Source organism: Peromyscus maniculatus, chromosome 1 (genome assembly GCF_049852395.1).
Source record: "Peromyscus maniculatus bairdii isolate BWxNUB_F1_BW_parent chromosome 1, HU_Pman_BW_mat_3.1, whole genome shotgun sequence".
Taxonomy (NCBI): Eukaryota; Metazoa; Chordata; class Mammalia; order Rodentia; family Cricetidae; genus Peromyscus; species Peromyscus maniculatus.
This window is the reverse complement of record NC_134852.1, coordinates 53,704,645-53,722,472: the sequence shown is the minus strand read 5'-3', so window position 1 is coordinate 53,722,472 and position 17,828 is coordinate 53,704,645. Positions and strand designations below refer to the sequence as shown.

Sequence of the window (17,828 nt, the reverse complement as noted above, 5' to 3'; positions counted from 1 at the left end):
TCTGCAACTTCGGCCCTGCAGGGACAGGAGCAGGGGCGTCACTTGGGTTTGTGGGATTGCCAGTGGCCAGCCTAGCTCCAGGTTCAGCGAGAGACCCTGTCTCAGGAAACAAAGTGGAGAGTGATAGAGAAGGACACCTCACATGGCCTCTACATTCTCTCTCTCTGTCTCTGTCTCTGTCTCTGTCTCTGTCTCTGTCTCTCTCTCTCTCTCACACACACACACACACACACACACACACACACACACACACAAAACAAAAAACAAAAAACTTTTTTTTGAGACAAGGTCTTGCTATGTATCCTGGACTGATGTGGAACTCACTCTGTAGACCAGGCTGGCCTCGAACTCACAGAGATCCTCCTGCCTCTGCCTCCCGAGTGCTAGGATTAAAGGTGTGCGCCACCAAGCCTAACTCACACAACTAATTTTTTAAAAAGTTTTTTTTTTTTTAATTTCATGTGTATGAGTGTCTTGCCTGCTTGCATGTATTTGCATCGGGTGCTAAAGGGCGTCAAAAGACAGGGTCAGATCCCCGGATGGAGTTATAGACTGCTGTGAGCTGCCATGTGGGTGCTGGGAACCAAATCTAGGTCCTCTAGAAAAGCAACAAGTGCTTTTAACCACTGAGCCATGTTTCCAGCCCCTCACACTATCAATTTCAAACAAGCTGAAAGGGCACATACTTCCACTGTTCGGCAGTCAGAAACACCCCCCCTTAATGAGTTGGCGTGGTGGAGTTGAGAGATGGTTTCCATTTGTGTATTCAGTGGCTTACTAATTAGCACAGTGAGTGTTAAAGACTTCGCATTGGTGGGTCAGTGTGCAGTGCTGGCTAAAATAGATGCAGGGCTGAAGAGATGGCTCAGCAGTCAAGAGCAGTGGCTGTTCTTCCAGAGGACCCAGGTTCAATTCCCATCACCCACATGGCAGCTCACAACTCTCTGTGACTCCAGTTCCAGGGGACCTGACACCTATAGCAAAACAGCAATGGACATAAAATAAAAATAAATAAATAACTTCTAAAAAGAAAAAGTATTTTAAATACCCCTACCCTTCTTTGAGCTGAGCACAGGGATCTAGTACATCTTGGGGAGTGGGTGTGCTTTGTAACGATGCTGCTTTCGTGGACTAGTCCCCGAAGCCACATCTAGGGCTGTCAGAACATGATTTTCCAAGGACATGGTCAAGTTGACCTCAAGTGAACCTTGTATGAAAGGTGCCTTCAGAGCACAAAGCTGCGAACTCATCGACTTACAGAACAGGTTGTGTGGCTCTGCGTGTGCCTGCCTGTGTCATCTGGGGCCACTTCATCCAGCTCTGCTCATCATTAGGGCTTCGTTTCCAAGTCCGTGCGGCCAGCTCCACGTGTAACCAAGAATGACCATGCTGATCCTCCTTCCTTCACCTCCTGGGTGCTGGGATTATAGGGGTACACCCCGAGTCCAGTTTATTCTGTGCTGGGGCGGAACCCAGGCTTCTTTCATGCTGGGAGGGAACTTTACCAACTGAGCTTCGTCTCCAGCCTCTAAGTACAGTCTTAATGCCCTGAATTAAGCCAACGTTGTCTTATGCAAGCATCAGTTCTGTCTGGTGGGTATTGGCAGCTGCCGAGAGAGAGCAGGAGGTAGCCAGCACAGCTCCACTACTGGGTAATTCGTTCCAAGGAACACCCTCGTTGCAGCTGGATGTGGCGGTGCACGTCTTTAATGTCCCCGTGTACGCGGGAGGCAGACACAGATGGATCTCTATGAGTTGGCAGTCAGTCCTGGTCTGCACAGTGAATTCCAGGACAGTGAGACTGTCTCAAAAACCAACAACAGAGCCGGGCGGTGGTGGCGCACGCCTTTAATCCCAGCATTCGGGAGGCAGAGGCAGGCGGATCTCTGAGTTCGAGGCCAGCCTGGTCTCCAAAACGAGTTCCAGGAAAGGCGCAAAGCTACACAGAGAAACCCTGTCTCGAAAAAACAAAAAACAAAAAAAAAAAACAAAAAACAAAACAAAAAAAAAACAACCAGCAACAAACCTAACAAGCACACCTGGACACCTGGAGCGGGGCTTCACACCTGGGGGAATCTTGTCTCCCCATCGCTTGGCTGTGCTTGGATATCGCTCTCATTCTCCGGGGTAGTCTTAGCGCTCTGTTTCTGTTAGCTAACTGAGCAACATCAAGCAAAGAGTGAGGCTTGCAAAGATTCCCTCAGAAGGCGGGCACTGGGGACGTGGTTGGGCGTGGCCAGAGGCTGCAGCACTGTAATTGGCGGGCCTGAGTCTGAGGGGAGGGGCCAGCCTTCAGGCGAGCCACAGGGCAGAGAATAAGCCACTGGTTCATTCCTAAACATGTCTTATGAGTGTATCGACGGCAGAAAAAACATGTGGGGATGCTGGGATCTAACAACGACAGGCTTGTGGGTTCGGGAGGTAGCGCAGGGGTGGAGGCTTGGCGTGGAGGCCCCCCGTTCTTCTCCAGCCCTGGCAAAAACAGAAGAGGCAAGGAAGGGAGGGAGAAAGGCAAGCTACAGACACTCACTACTATTTGAAGAAACTAAGGCACTTGGCGCTTATATGGCTCAGCCCAAGGCACGCAGTCCTTGGTCCCACCGTCCAGCCTAGGCTGGCCTGGAATTCGGGCTCCTCTGGCCTCTGTCCCAAACGCTGGAACCACAGGTGTGAAGAGCATACACTCGGCTTCTGACACACACAGAGCTCTGAGTGCCTGAGGCCTGAATCAGACACCTGTTATGTGGGCGACTTGTGTGACCCTGGCAACTCCACTAGAAGAAAGATCTGTGGGTTTTTCTTTGTTTCTGGTTTTGTTACAGGGTCTCTCATAGTCCAGACTAGCCTGGAATTTGCCATGTAGCTGAGGCCTGAGCTTCTGATCCTCCTGCCTCACACAGCCCTGTTGTTGGCCATGGTGCTGGCAGGGAGGGGGTTGAAAGGGAGGATGCCAACGGCTTCAGTGACATCTCATTGTCACTAAAGTGACCAGGCTCCCGAAAGGGGAGTTCTACCTTGCCAAGGATCCTTCTACATTTGCTGCACGGCCCTGTTTAGATGGGAAGGGGCCCCAGCATCTTGGGCACAGGTTCCCGGGACAGGTCAGAATCTATTTTCTGTAGTCAGTCTTGCCTGGGTGACCCAGCAGACCATGGTCTACCTGCTTGAGAGCTAGCAGAATGGGCTGGAAGGAAACCAGAGTCCTAACGTGAGTGGCTGAGGCCGCATGTGGGCTACAATGTCAGAAAGATGGACCCGACAGACAGACGAGAGATGGAAGACAAAAGCAGATGTGCAAGCTGGGTGTGGTGGCCCACACCTTTGTTTCCAGGCAGGCAGATCTCTGTGAGTTCAAAGCCAACCTAGCTGATATAGTGAAAAAACTTGTCTCAAAAAAACAAAAACAAAACAAAACAAAAAACAAAAACGAACAACAACAAAACAAAAACAACTGAAATCCCTCCACTATCACCAAACCCCCCAAAAACAAAAACCAAGAAAAACAAAAACAAACAAACCCAAACAGGCATAAAGAAAGACACAGATGCAGAGAGAAACAAGTGAAACCATTAGGGGCTGGCATGGGTGGGCTGGCACCGGTTGCCATTTCTCGGCATCTCATGTCTATGTGGGGGGCGGGGCAGGGGGGTCTGACACAAAACAAAACAAATCCAGACACACATTTTCTTCCTCCCTCACCTGGCAGAGTGCTTTCCTGGCACACACAAGGCCCTGGGCTTGATCCCCAGCATGGCAGGTTACACAAGACTCCGTCTAAAACAACACAACAGATCGCAACACCAGGCTTGGGGTCCTGAGGCAGGAGCAAGGGGATCCCAAGGCTAGCCTCGGAAACTTAGTAAAAGGGGGGCTAGAGGTGTCGTTCCAGAAGAGGGTGCCTGCCTAGCATGCACTGCTCCCCCCAAACAGACAAGGAAACAGGGGGGCTGGGGTGGGGCTGACAACAGGAACAAGCAGGCAGAAGTACACCCCCACACTGACCTCCTTTCTGGCCCTCCCATGGTGAGGGCTGCTCCATCGACTTCTGCCTACCTGCCGGCCTGCTGCTGGTCATTAAGCTGCTAAACTGGCCACAACTGAAGGCTCCACGCCCCAGGGAGGAAACCACTCAAGAGGCGTCCTTAGGGCTCCCTCGCACCCCAAACCATCAATTAATATTAACAAGACAGAATGCTCCTCGCTGCCTAAAGACCCCCAACGGGGTACAAATGGGGCAGAAGCCCCGCCTCGTGACTCAGGAGGTTAAAGGGCTTCGGTCCATCTGTGAGTCCAGAGTGTCCGGATGGCGAGTGGCGACAGGAAGGTCACCATCCAGCTGGTGGAGGACGGGGCCGGGGCTGGAGCCAGGGGCCCACAGCTCTTTAAAGGCCAGAACTACGAAGCCATCCGAACGGCCTGCCTGAATTCGGGGATCCTGTTCCGTGACCCTTGCTTTTCTGCTGGTCCTGATGCCCTTGGCTATGACAAGCTGGGACCCGACTCAGAGAAGGCCAAAGGCGTGGAATGGAAGAGGCCTCATGTAAAGTGGGGCTGAGCTGGGACCTGGGGCTGAGGGAGGAGGACCGAGCCTGAACTTCTGGTTCTGAAGGAGGAGGGCTGGTCCTGCATTCCTGGGTCTGAGGGAGGAGGGCTGGGCCTGGACTGCTGGGTCTGAGGGAGGAGAGCTGGGCCTGGACTGCTGGGTCTGAGGGAGGAGGAGAGCTGGGCCTGGACTCCTGGGTCTGAGGGAGGAGGGCTGGGCCTGGACTGCTGGGTCTGAGGGAGGAGAGCTGGGCCTGGACTCCTGGGTCTGAGGGAGGAGGAGAGCTGGGCCTGGACTGCTGGGTCTGAGGGAGGAGAGCTGGGCCTGGACTGCTGGGTCTGAGGGAGGAGGAGAGCTGGGCCTGGACTGCTGGGTCTGAGGGAGGAGGGCTGGGCCTGGACTGCTGGGTCTGAGGGAGGAGGACTGGGTCTGGACAGCTGGGTCTGAGGGAGGAGGAGAGCTGGGCCTGGACTGCTGGGTCTGAGGGAGGAGGCTGGGCCTGGACTCCTGGGTCTGAGGGAGGGGGGCTGGATGGATAACAGCAGGCTTAGCCATGAGGTTCAGAGGGGTCCAGGAAAGCCAAGCTCCTACCCACAGGCCTTCCCAGGGTTGGGGGCTCTCATCACCTAGGACACTGGTGTCAGGAGGGACCTGGGCCTCTGACTCCTCCATTGCTCCAAACGTCCCTTTCCTGGCTTCACTGGAGTCTCCCTCTTCCAGGAGTTTTGTGCTGAGCCCCAGTTCATCTGTGAAGACATGAGCAGAACTGATGTGTGCCAAGGAAGCTTGGGTGAGCCCCCAGACCCAGGACCCGGGCAGCACCACAGCTGTCTTCTCCCCCGTCTTCCCCTGCCTTCTTAGTTTGCTGGTCTCTTGTCCCTCCTCACCTAAGCTGAGCCTCCCTCCTCCCAGGAAACTGCTGGCTCCTTGCAGCTGCTGCCTCCCTTACCCTCTACCCCAGACTCCTGTACCGGGTGGTTCCCCCTGGACAAGGTTTCCAAGATGGCTACGCAGGGGTCTTCCATTTTCAGGTAGAGCTCAGCTCCTCTCTCCTTGCCTCAGTTTCCCCCATGATAACATGATGTTTCACAGTTACCCTTCTCCCCTGGGGCTGGGATTCCAGAACTGGGGAAGTGGGAGGCAGACTGGAAGGTCGGACTCAGGCGGGGTCTGGAAGCTGACTCCTGCCCCCCCTTTTTCTCACCAGCTCTGGCAGTTTGGCCGCTGGGTGGATGTGGTGGTAGATGACCGGCTGCCTGTGCGTGAGGGGAAGCTGATGTTCGTGCGCTCGGAACAAAGGAATGAATTCTGGGCCCCTCTCCTGGAAAAGGCCTATGCCAAGTAAGAATGCCCATCCCCCAGCTCTAGCCCCAAGCCATGTGGAGTACTGACATCTGGGGTCCTCCAGACACCCAAAGAGGACCCTAAATCAGGTCCGAGCAGCCATGGCCCTAGTACCACAGCACTCTGCTAGAAGAGCTTTCAGTTTTGAGTATTTTCTTCTATATTTTATTGAGAAGGGGTCTCATACAGCCTTGTCTGCCCTGGACTGGCTATGTAGTCAACGAGGACTTTGACCTGATGCTCTTGTCTCCACCTCAGGAGTGCTGGGGGTCCAGGTGTGCACAACACCAGTTTTATGTGGTGCTGGGGGTCGAGCCCAGGGCTTCCTGCATGCTAGGAAGGCACTGCGCCAGCTGAACTACACCCCAGCCTTTATGCATTGACTTAAAGTCAGCATCTCATGATGTCCCGTGCTGGCCTCAAACTCATAATCCTCCATTGTTGGACTCTTGTGGACATGGATTACACCACAATCCCTGGCTGAATTTAGGAAGGGTGTGTGTGCAGGAGATGGAACTCATGACCTTGTGCATGCTCAGTCACGCCCCCAGCCCCTCACTGGGGGATTCTAGGCAGGTGCTCTACCACTGAGTCACACCCCACCCCCTCACTGGGGGATTCTAGGCAGGGGCTCTACCCCTGAGCCACACCCAGCCCCTCACTGGGGGATTCTAGGCAGGTGCTCTACCACTGAGTCACACCCCACCCCCTCACTGGGGGATTCTAGGCAGGGGCTCTACCCCTGAGCCACACCCAGCCCCTCACTGGGGGATTCTAGGCAGGTGCTCTACCACTGAGTCACACCCCACCCCCTCACTGGGGGATTCTAGGCAGGGGCTCTACCCCTGAGCCACACCCAGCCCCTCACTGGGGGATTCTAGGCAGGGGCTCTACCACTGAGCCACACCCCAGGCCCTCACTGGGGGATTCTAGGCAGGGGCTCTACCACTGAGCCACACCCCAGCCCCTCACTGGGGGATTCTAGGCAGAGGCTCTACCACTGAGCCACACCCCAGCCCCTCACTGGGGGATTCTAGGTAGAGGCTCTACCACTGAGCCACACCCCAGCCCCTCACTAGGGGATTCTAGGTAGAGGCTCTACCACTGAGCCACACCCCAGCCCCTCACTAGGGGATTCTAGGTAGGGGCTCTACCACTGAGCCACACCCCAGCCCCTCACTGGGGGATTCTAGGCAGGGGCTCTACCACTGAGCCACACCCCAGCCCCTCACTGGGGGATTCTAGGCAGGGGCTCTACCACTGAGTCACACCCCAGCCCCTCACTGGGGGATTCTAGGCAGGGGGTCTACCACTGAGCCACACCCCAGCCCCTCACTGGGGGATTCTAGGCAGGGGCTCTACCACTGAGCCATACCCCAGCCCCTCACTGGGGGATTCTAGGCAGGGGCTCTACCACTGAGCCACACCCCAGCCCCTCACTGGGGGATTCTAGGCAGGGACTCTACCACTGAGGCATACTCTTTGCCTGTGAATCTTCAAATCTTAAAGGCCTCCCTCTTTTTTTTTTAAACATTTATTTATTTTGTATACAGTGTTCACCTGCATGCATGTATCCCTGCAGGCCAGAAGAGGGCACCAGATCCCATTACAGATGGTTGTGAGCCACCATGTGGTTGCTGGGAATTGAACTCATGACCTCTGGAAGAGCAGCCTGTGCTCTTAACCTCTGAGGCATCTCCCCAGCCCAAGGTCTCCCTCTTTTGACATTTCCCACAAACCTTCCTAGAGCCCCACTGATACCCATATTTCCTAAGGATCCTGAAATCTCACCCATCTATCAGGCTCTGGACTTGCCAAATCCTATTCCCGGAAAGGCCTTTAACCTCATCCCATCTCTCCTGGTCCATTGAGACATCCACAGCATGCCCTTTCCCATCTCAGGCCCAGGAAGTCCTGACAAGTTCCCATAGACATCGCCTTCACAGCCTCCCAGAGCCTCGAAGGTTCATGCAAGGTTGAGAATTCTGGCACAGCTCATTCCATGGCTTCCAGTCACGTGGATCCTGGGGATCACAGGCCTAGCATTTGTCAGATCCTCTCATTTTATCTGTGAATATTTCAGAGATTGAGTCAGGCATGCACCCATAATCATAGTACGGAATACACTAAGGCAGGAGAATTGCAAGTTTGAGGTCAGACTGGAATGCACAGTAGTACCATGTCTCAAAAAAAAAAAAAAATTAGTTGAGCATGGTAGAGAACATCTTTATTTCCAGCACTCTGATAGCAGATGCACACGGATTTCTGTGAGTTTGGCCTAATCTGGTCTACAGAGTGAGTTCCTAGCCAGCCAAGGCTACATAGTGAGGTTCTGTCTCAAAAGCAAGAGGGGTATGTTGTGGGGGGAGATTCTGGAGGGATGGTTCAATGTCAAGGGTGGTAGCTGCTCTTCTGGGTTTGATCCCCAGTCACAGGTGTCTGTAACTTCAGTACCAGGGACCTAATGCCTCTGTGGACACTACACACATGTGCACAGATATACGTGCAGGCAAGACAGCCATACATATGAAAAACAAACTAATACATATATACATAATGTCTTATATAATCTGGGATATCTCCTAGGGACCGCTCCACCCCAATAGAGTCCCCAGACCCGGGACCTAAGACGTTCCTATGTAGCTCAGACCCACCTCCACCTGCTCCAACAGGCTTCATGGCTCCTACGAGGTGATGCGTGGAGGCCACATGAACGAGGCGTTCGTGGACTTTACAGGAGGTGTGGGTGAAGTCCTCTACCTGAGACAAAACACTCCAGGTCTCTTTGCTGCCCTGCGCCATGCACTGGCCAAGGAGTCCCTTGTGGGTGCCACTGCCCTGGTGAGAGCTGAGCCCCCATATGGACCTCCACTAGGCCGGCATGGCCAGGGATGTGGGGGAGGGGGGCGGAGTGTCACCTCTTTCCTGCCTTCTGCTGCTGCCCCCCAGATCCTCGCTGATGGACTCTAGGCCAGTGCTCTACAGATAAACCACATCCCTCCACCCGCGGTTTTTACATTTTGTTACGAGGCAGGGTCTAAGTTACCCACACTGGCCTTGAACTTGGGATCATCTTGCCTCAGCTTTCTGTGTGGCTGGGATGCCAGGCCTGTGTCGCAGGGCCCGGGCTTCTCCGCCTCCTCTGTGTCACTCTCTCTGCTTCTCTCAGACACCCCCACTGAGCCCCCTGGCACAGCTCCTGGGTTGGGGGGCTGGAGAGAGAAGCTGACCTGCCCCCCCCCCCCCCAGCTTCACAAGCTCATCCTCTTTCAGAGTGACCGGGGTGAGATCCGCACAGACGAAGGGCTGGTGAAGGGACATGCGTATTCTGTCACAGGTACACACAAGGTGAGTCACCCCCAGCGCTGGGCTAGGCTGACGGGTGTCCCCCCACTACCCTCATTAATGCCCCCCACACTACCCTCACTGATGCCCCTCACTACCCTCACTGATGCCCCCCACTACCCTCAATAATGCCCCATTACCCTAACTAATGCCCCCCCTACCCTAACTAATGCCCCCCACACTACCCTCATTGATGCCCCCCACACTACCCTCACTAATGCCCCCCACACTACCCTCACTGATGCCCCTCACTACCCTCACTAATGCCCCCCCCACTACCCTCACTGATGCCCCCCACTACCCTCACTGATGCCCCACACTACCCTCACTGATGCCCCACACTACCCTGATGCCCCCACACCACCCTTACTGATGATGCCCCCCCAACACGCCCATTGATGACATTGTCTTCAGATGTCCCTGGGCTTCACTAAGGTGCGGCTGCTGCGGCTGAGGAACCCTTGGGGCCGTGTGGAGTGGTCCGGGCCCTGGAGCGACAGGTGGGACGGGCTTAGGGGGGTTGGGGGCTCAGCCCCGCATGCCTACATCTCACACTGGTCTCTTCAGCTGTCCACGCTGGGACATGCTGCCCTCTGAGTGGCGAGACGCCCTGCTTGTGAAAAAGGAGGATGGTGAGTTCTGGTGAGTTCTGAGGGGCCCACTGTACCTGTGGGGGGGCCCTGGGGTAGGGGCCTTTGACACAGGGCCAGAAAGGACGCAGAGAGACTCGCGGGACGGACAGGTCGGGATGCGGAGAAATGGTCCCTATCCTCTGCGGTTCTAGTTTGCAAAGCGAGGGCAGAAGCGGTTGGAACAGGACTGTTAAGGGAGGGAGACCACTGAGATTAGGGCCGTCCTTCTGCTCGGCCCCACTAAAGAACCCTGGCTACACTTAGTTCCTCCCCACCACTTCCTGTGGGCTAGTTGCTGACTCAGCCTCCTGAACCCAGCTTCATTTTACTTAATCAAATAAATGTAACGTGTCTTTGCATCGTTAACAAAAGCAGGGGAAACAAATGTAACAACCTTACACAGTTTAATATCCCACAACATCAGGCTTTGGCCGCAACAGCTTTCATTGGCTCCGCCATCTTCCTGGCCCTACTTGAGGATTTTCTAAAGTTAATCTGAAGATATTTGAGAGGAGTTTGTAAATATGCTCAGAAGTGGGGCATCTGTGAGGACTTGGATGCCTTGGCAAGGCCTCGAGGCTTCAGAGTTTCTGGAGGTTGGAGGTTAATTGGCAGTACTTAAGGACCTGGGAGCTTTGTGGTGGGGACCACTTCTGGGGTCCCCCAAGCTGGGCTCTGGGGTGGCCGGGCATCTCTCACGCTCTGTGCTGTCCAGGATGGAGCTTCAGGACTTCCTCACACACTTCAACACGGTCCAGATCTGTTCACTGAGCCCCGAGGTGCTAGGCCCCAGCCCTGCCGGCGGAGGCTGGCACATCCACACCTTCCAAGGCCGCTGGGTGAAAGGTTTCAACTCCGGCGGGAGCCAGCCCAGTGCTGGTGAGGCCTGGGGGCCCTAAGAAGTAAGCTTAGGGGGTCGGCCTCGGCAGGCTGGGAACTCCACCTCCTTCTCTTTTGTTAGAAACCTTCTGGACCAATCCCCAGTTCCGGCTGACGCTGCTGGAGCCTGATGAGGAAGAGGATGAAGATGACGAAGAGGGACCCTGGGGGGGCTGGGGAGCAGCAGGGGCGCGGGGCCCAGCGAGGGGAGGCCGCATCCCCAAGTGCACTGTCCTCCTGTCGCTCATCCAGCGCAACCGCCGGTGTCTGAGGGCCAAGGGCCTCACTTACCTCACTGTGGGCTTCCACGTGTTCCAGGTGAGGCCAAGATCAAGTTGAGGTCTGGAGAGGCAGAGGGTCACAGGAGCGTCCTAAAGGGAAGAGGGGTACTGGGGGGTTCAGAGAGGAGCGCCATTGTTGAGAGAACTGGAGGAAAAGGCTGAGGGTCAGCGGGCAGGAGGTGACCAAAGGGACTGGGACGGGATGCGGGCACAGGTGGGAAGGAAAGGGTTGGGGAAGGGGTGGGGGGGACCTAGGTCTGAGAATAGGGTGGGGAGATATTAAGGGTCTAGAAAGAAGGAGGGGGTGTGAGGGGTGGGGGCAGGGAGGGGATCTGCACCTTGCGCCCCACCCCCTTACTGGCTTTTTCTTTCTGCAGATTCCCGAGGAGGTGGGTTTCAGATGTGACCTTAGACCCACCCTAGGGCTTGGTCGACCAGCGCTGGGAGACCGGGGACACGGGAGGGCCTGGCTAGACAGTCTGGGTGTGTGGGGAGGACCAGAGGGTTGGGTGGGGAGCTCGGGGGGCTGGTGGTCATGGCGCCCCGCCCGCAGCTGCTGGGCCTCTGGGACTCCCCGCGCAGCCGCGCGCTCTTGCCGGGACTGCTGCGCGCCGACCGCTCGGTGTTCTGCGCCCGCCGCGACGTGAGCCGCCGCTGCCGCCTGCCGCCCGGCCACTACCTGGTGGTCCCCAGCGCCTCCCGCGTGGGCGACGAAGCCGACTTCACACTGCGCATCTTTTCGGAACGCAACCACACCGCAGTGTGAGCCGGCGCCCCCTCCCTGACCAAGCCCCACCTGGGGCACCCCGACCCCGGCCCAGGGACCTCAATCTAGAATCCTCGGCCCCGCCCTTGCATCCCCAGCCACGCCCTCCCAGGGATCTCTGTCACCCACCCGCACTCCCGACAAAACCCACTGCCCTTTGGCTCCACCCACGTCCTCTGCTGAGACCCCCGCCTGAACGGATCCCCCCAACCTCTGTAATTTGCAGGGAGATCGATGACGTGATCAGCGCCGACCTGGACGCCCTCCAGGTGCGGGACTGTTGTGGGCGGGAACAGGAGGCAGTGGGCGGGGCTTGGGGAAGGGACTGAACTCCCCCTCCTCACAGGTTCACTACAAGCCCCTGGAGCTGGAGCTGGCACAGCTGTTTTTGGAGCTGGCTGGAGAGGTGAGGAGGGGTCGGGGACTGGGGGTGTCCGGCCAAATGATGCTGAGCTCCCCTTTCTCCCTCAAAAACAAAACAAAACAAGGGTATCCTGAGACAACCCTGCATCTGTAGGCCAGGCTGGCCCCCTTCAGGTTGTCCAATGCTGCGGTTACAGACTTGAGCCACCATGCTGGGGGTTGAGGTGTCTGTGCTTCCCTTCTATGATGCTCTCCTGTGTTCTGGGAATGCTCCAAGATCCCCCTTGCCTCAGGGCTTTGCTCCATCCGCAGCTGCTCCAGAACCTCCGGAGGTTCACACCCCGTCACTCTTTCCCAAGTGTCTTCCTCCGTCTGCTCACTGTGGGCTCCCACAGCCAGTGTGGAGCCCTAACCATCGCTGCCCTGGCCACCCTGGGGATAGACCAGCCTCCTCTGGCTGAACCCTAGGAAGGTAGCCACTGCTACCTCAGCACTCTGGAGCACAGGACCTGGCCCAAAGGGTTTGTTAACTAGATGATTGAACCAGTGGCCTCACAAGTAGCTCTTTCTCGATTAGGAAGAGGAGCTCGATGCACTTCAGCTGCAGACCTTAATAGGCATCGCTCTGGAGCCTGGTGAGTTTGGCCGGGGAGGGGGTCCCCGCAACTGGAGCACTCCACCCACAGAGCCTCTGTGCATGATGCCAGGAGGAGCAGGGCTCAACTTGAAGCAGCTTGCTATGGTCCCACGGTCACGAGGGCCATGGTCACTCACAGACCACCCTTTCCTCTAAGAGGGGCCATGTGCAAAGACGTGTTGGTTTTGTCAGGTGTGAACTCTGCATCTGTTTCTATAACTGTCAGCTGCAGAGTTAGTCCACATAGCTCCTGCAATGTTGGCCCACGTGCAAGGGGTGCTGCATTTCTTTTTTGTAGCTAGGGCCAACACCAGGACTCCCGGAGAGATTGGGCTGAGGACCTGTGAGCAGCTTGTGCAGTGTTTTGGGGTACGTGAGACAGTGTATGGGGAGGAGGGGCCGGGGCGCTGGGGTTTCCCCTTGCCTTTCAGGGGACATTGATTGTAACCAGATGTCCTGTCTGCAGCACGGAGGAAGGCTGGCCCTGTACCACTTCCAGGAACTCTGGGGCCACCTCCTGGTATGGCAGGTAAGGTGAGCGTTGGGGGCAGCTACGTCCGTCTATAGCAGTGGTTCAACAATACTGCGGCCCTTTAATATAGTTCATGTTGTGGTGACCCCCAAACGTAAAATTATTTTTGTTGCTACTGTTATGAGTTGTAATGTAAATATCTGATATGCCCTGTAAAAGGGTCATCTGACACCCAAAGGGGTCTCAACCCACAGTTGAGAACCACTGCTCTAGACACTAATGTCCTGCGGGCCACCAGTGGGGCACTGGACCTCCCATGCCAACTTGGGAGTGAAATGGATATGAAGTTTTTGTCACCCCACTGTGGCCCTCTGGGAGCAGTAAATAGATTGATCTAGAGCTACCACTGGTTCCTGTTGGAACCCCAGTGCCCAACTCAGTTCTTTCCTTGCTTTGTGACTACAGGCCTGTCAACTCCTCTCCAAGGGGCCTTTGCCTGACTACCAGTGGGTACCCCTTCAAGGGAGGAGGAGGCAGTAGCTGCAGGTCCCTGGGACTGATCATAAAGATAACCCTCAGCCATTAAGGCCTCCCCTAAGCCTCCGTGGGCAGGTGGATTTGAACTTGTTCCCTTGTCACAGATATACAGGTGCACAGGGTCCCCAGCCAGCAGCCAGGGGAGCTGGGGCCCGAGCCCAACCCGTCTGGCCTCAGAGGCCTTCTCTTAGCTACTTCACAGTGCAGCACCAATGCTCAGGGACTCAGTGTAATGAGGATGCCCTCCCACCCGCCTCTTCACCCTCCAGGCCACCTTTGACAAGTTTGATGAAGATGCCTCTGGAACAATGAACTCCTATGAGCTACGGCTGGCACTGAATGCCGCAGGTGCGGATGGGGCCTGGGACGGTTGTGAGGACAGCACCCACTCCTCTCGGAACACTTCCAAGTCTTATCTGCACCAAACTGGGGCTGTTCACACGGCCGCACTCACTTCCTTCTGTGGTGGTTCTGGGCACAAAACTTCTCTTTGAGTGTCTGCTTTTAACTGTGACATGGCTAATGTGTGGTGGGGTGGCAAGGAGCCTGTGGAATGCCACTGCACATGGCGCAAGAACACATTTATTCTCCAAAGCCACAGAACATCCCAAAGACATCCCGAAGCATCTTTTGAGGCTACCGCATTACAGCAGAGGAAGGAAATCCCATGTTAGGGTACTTCAGTGGGATTACTGAGATTCTGGAAGATGGGCTGGGTCCATGCTTCCAACTGTGACCACCAAGGGGCAGGAGCCAGGGAGATTTAGGGGGTGGAACAACTGACCAGTGGTGAGACATATTACAAGTATGAGATCTGGAGAAAGTGGCCAAGTGTCCAGGGACATGTAAGACACGATCCCGGGACATCAGAGTAGAAGGCTGGGGGCCAGGGTGTTGAACCCAAAGAAGTAGGACACAGGACAGAGGGGAGGGAGGAGTTCACTGGATCATCCACCTGCCCACTTACTCCGTGTCCTGTGCCAAGTGCCCCGAGTGCCTGGCATACACCAGAGGTTGTTCCGGACAGAAGGAACCTAATACTGTCTTCTGGGAATACTCAGCAATTCTAACAGGCTGGCCGAGGGCTCTCGGCTCCTTCTACCCCCATCTAGGCAGGTTTTCCTTCAGCTCTGGGCCAGCATATCCCAATACCTGGGTACATGAACATCCGAGGGAGTGACCCGCCTCAGGCCACCTAGCTGTGTGTGGGGTGGGACCTGGAGTTTGTTGAGCGAGCGCGCAAAGGTGCAGTGCAAACTTGTGGTTATCTCTGGGACTGTATGGGGTACACGGAAGCTGGGAGGGACAAGTCCTCAGGCCTTGGCACATCCTGAACCTCACTGTAATTCTACAGCAGAGGTGACTAGATGGCTAGACTTTAGGTGTGGCTTCAGGAGAGGACTACACAGCAGTGCTCTCCAGTGCTCTAGACAGGGAGACAGGCAACCTCTGAAACAGCAACCACAAAGCTAGCCGCACCTATTGGCACTTTGAGAGGCAGAGGCAAGATGGCAAGTTACAGCCCAAGCAACTTAGTGTCTCAAAAATATGCAAAAGGCTGGGGGATGTAGCTCAGAGGGAGAGCTCCTGCCTAGACTCTACCCGTGAGGGGCTGGGGACGTACGTAGTGCAGGGGCGGGCCCTTGCTTAGCAAGTGCAAGGCCCAGACTGCAGGTGCAGAGTGCTCACCTCGCATGCAAGTTCTATACCGAGTGTCACATAAACCACGGGCTTGAAATCCCAGCACCTGGAAGGTAGGGGCCAGCCTCTCTCAAACACAACACAGGGCTAGGAATATGGCTTCGTTCAAGTACTTGCACACTCAAGTGTGAGGACCAAGAGTTCAGATCCCCAGCACCCATGTGAAGGTCTGGTAGACATTGTGGCCCACCTAAATTCCCAGCACTTTGGGAGGAGGAGACAAGTGACCCCCAAAGGAAGCTGGCTAGCTAAAACAAAATGGTTTGAATTCTGCATTTAAGTGAGACTTTGCCTCACACAGTGGCACAGGATTGAGGAAGACAGTTAGTCTTTGGCTTCCATATGCACACACACACTACATATACCCACCCCCCAAATTAAACAAAAAGCAACACCACAAACACCTCAGCCTCCCCCTAGGCTTCCACCTGAACAATCAGCTGACCCAGGCCCTCACTAGCCGCTACCGGGACAGCCGACTCCGGGTGGACTTTGAACGCTTTGTGTCCTGCGCAGCCCGGCTCACCTGCATCTTCCGTGAGTGTTACTCCTGGCCGGGTGGGGTGTGCTGGGGTGTACCTCGGGGCTAGCGCTGGCCACTCAGCCTGCCCTCTCATACACAGGCCACTGCAGCCAACACCTGGATGGTGGGGAGGGGGTCGTCTGCCTGACCCACAAACAGGTGAGCTGGCACGAGGGACAGGGTGGTTCTAGCACCATCGCGAGGCTGCTGCTTCAGGTTCTCTCTTCCTTCTCTTCAGTGGTCGGAGGTGGCCACCTTCTCCTAGGGCAGAAGCTGAGGGAGGTCACCCTGCTCCAGGCCCGAGTTGCCCTGCTTGGCACCAGTGGTGGAAGCTGACTATGGATGAGCACCTGCCTGGGTGGTGGTGTGGCAGTGGTGTCTGTCTTCTGGCTAGGCAGCTCTGGCTGGTCCCTCCAGCCCTGGGATTAGAGCGAGCTCCCATGAACAGAACTGCCTTCTTTGCTTGTGAAGCCCAAGCACATGCTGGCTCCTGCTGAGAGGCCCACGCCCACACAGGGAGAAGAAGACGACACTAGAATCCTTCTTAAAAATATTACGTGTTTTATTCTCCCATCCCCAGAGGGTGGTTTATCCAGAAACCAAGAAAATAAAAATCAATCAGAATAAACTCAAAGGGGGAAACCCATCCACTACCAGGCAGGCAGGCCAGCAGCCCACCTCCACCTCAGGAGGTCCCCAGAGACCCCTGCCCACCGCAAACAAGGGGAAAATCAGGAGGGGGTTGGGGAGGGCATCGAATCAGCTATGTCTTCATTACGAGAGTGAGAGAGGTGGCAGAGATATGCGGCTAGATGGATATATATTTATATAATAAATCCGTAAGTTAATAAAGTAAATAGTAATTCTCTGGAAGTTTTTTAATTTTTATAGCTTTTTTAATAGTTTTTTAATTTTTTTTTTTTTTTTTTTTTTAAAGATTTTTTGTTTCTGTTCCATTCTTTGTGTTTTTGTTGGTTTTGGTCCTTAGAAAGTCTGAGACCCAGAGCCCAGATGGAACAGGGCCTGGTGGGCTGGGGCTGGCTGCCCCAGCGGCACTCTGAGGGCAGAGAGGGGCGATGGCAGCGTCCTCTGCTCCCAGTAATCACAAAAGGGGCAGGGAGGTGGGAGAAAGGAGCCACGGAGGTCTGGTCCAGGGGAGCTGGGGTGCCCTCTGCTGGACTCTGCAGGGCAGGTGGTTCCTGGACAAGGCACATGGGGCTTTGGCCTGGATGTGAGAGGCCTTGAAGGGGCCTCAGGGGCAAAGGAGGGGACCTGGGTTTGGGAAGGTGTCTCTGGGACACAGAGGGTGCCCAAGGGTCCGCTGTCCCCTCCATATATAGGTTACAAACCCACATCATATATATATATATATTTAGCAGACCGGAAGTGCTGATCTCCAGGCCTACTCGCCCCTCCCTACAAGACTGAGAAAGAGGCCTGCCTAGCCCCTCCCTGCCTGACCCCGAGAAGGACCACAAAGAGCTCTTTGCATAGATAGTCAGGGTTGGGGCAGGGCTCCTCAGCCCCTCCGGGAGGCCGAGGGAGTCCAGTCAGGGTGGTCAAGGGCCTCACAGGTCGCTTTCCCCATAGAGGGCTGTGGAGAAGGACTTGTAGTCGAGGGCGCCGGGAGCAGCGTCGGGCCCCTGGTAGGGCGCCATGCGAGCAATGCAGTACTCTGCCTGGTCGGGGGGCAGCTCTCTCCGCAGCTCCTCAGCGGTGATGAAGTTCTGGAGGCACACGACAGGACTCTGAACCACCCATCTTGCCCACCTGACCCAGGGTCCAGTGCCGGCTGAGGTATTGGC

The 17,828-nt window shown here is 55.7% G+C and overlaps 2 protein-coding genes and 1 long non-coding RNA gene across 8 annotated transcripts in view; 1 reads left to right on the top strand and 2 right to left on the bottom strand.

The window, feature by feature from the left end:
• Window positions 1–4,057: 4,057 nt before the first annotated feature.
• On the top strand, window positions 4,058–16,880 carry Capn12 (calpain 12). The gene is made up of 21 exons (XM_006981979.4): window positions 4,058–4,540; window positions 5,264–5,333; window positions 5,456–5,574; window positions 5,751–5,884; window positions 8,560–8,728; window positions 9,161–9,235; window positions 9,647–9,732; window positions 9,800–9,874; window positions 10,580–10,743; window positions 10,826–11,061; window positions 11,402–11,413; window positions 11,578–11,786; window positions 12,017–12,059; window positions 12,137–12,196; window positions 12,731–12,788; window positions 13,089–13,159; window positions 13,257–13,319; window positions 14,069–14,147; window positions 15,921–16,037; window positions 16,124–16,182; window positions 16,262–16,880. The coding sequence occupies exons 1-21, from the start codon at window positions 4,304–4,306 to the stop codon at window positions 16,286–16,288; spliced, it is 2,163 nt and encodes a 720-aa protein (XP_006982041.1). The 5' UTR covers window positions 4,058–4,303; the 3' UTR covers window positions 16,289–16,880.
• LOC143274546 (uncharacterized) lies at window positions 10,252–11,594 on the bottom strand. Its single transcript, XR_013053197.1, has 2 exons — window positions 11,035–11,594; window positions 10,252–10,870 (listed from the first exon to the last, which is right to left on the bottom strand). It is a non-coding gene; the product is annotated as an uncharacterized LOC143274546 (long non-coding RNA).
• The window catches only part of Actn4 (actinin alpha 4), a 69,973-nt gene continuing 68,706 nt past the window's right edge, over window positions 16,562–17,828 (bottom strand). For all 6 annotated transcript variants that reach the window (XM_006981980.4, XM_016000542.3, XM_006981981.4 and 3 more), the window contains one exon: window positions 16,562–17,750. In XM_006981980.4, the coding sequence (XP_006982042.1) occupies window positions 17,592–17,750 (159 nt within the window). In that variant the 3' untranslated portion in view covers window positions 16,562–17,591. The remainder of the gene's footprint in view (window positions 17,751–17,828) is intronic.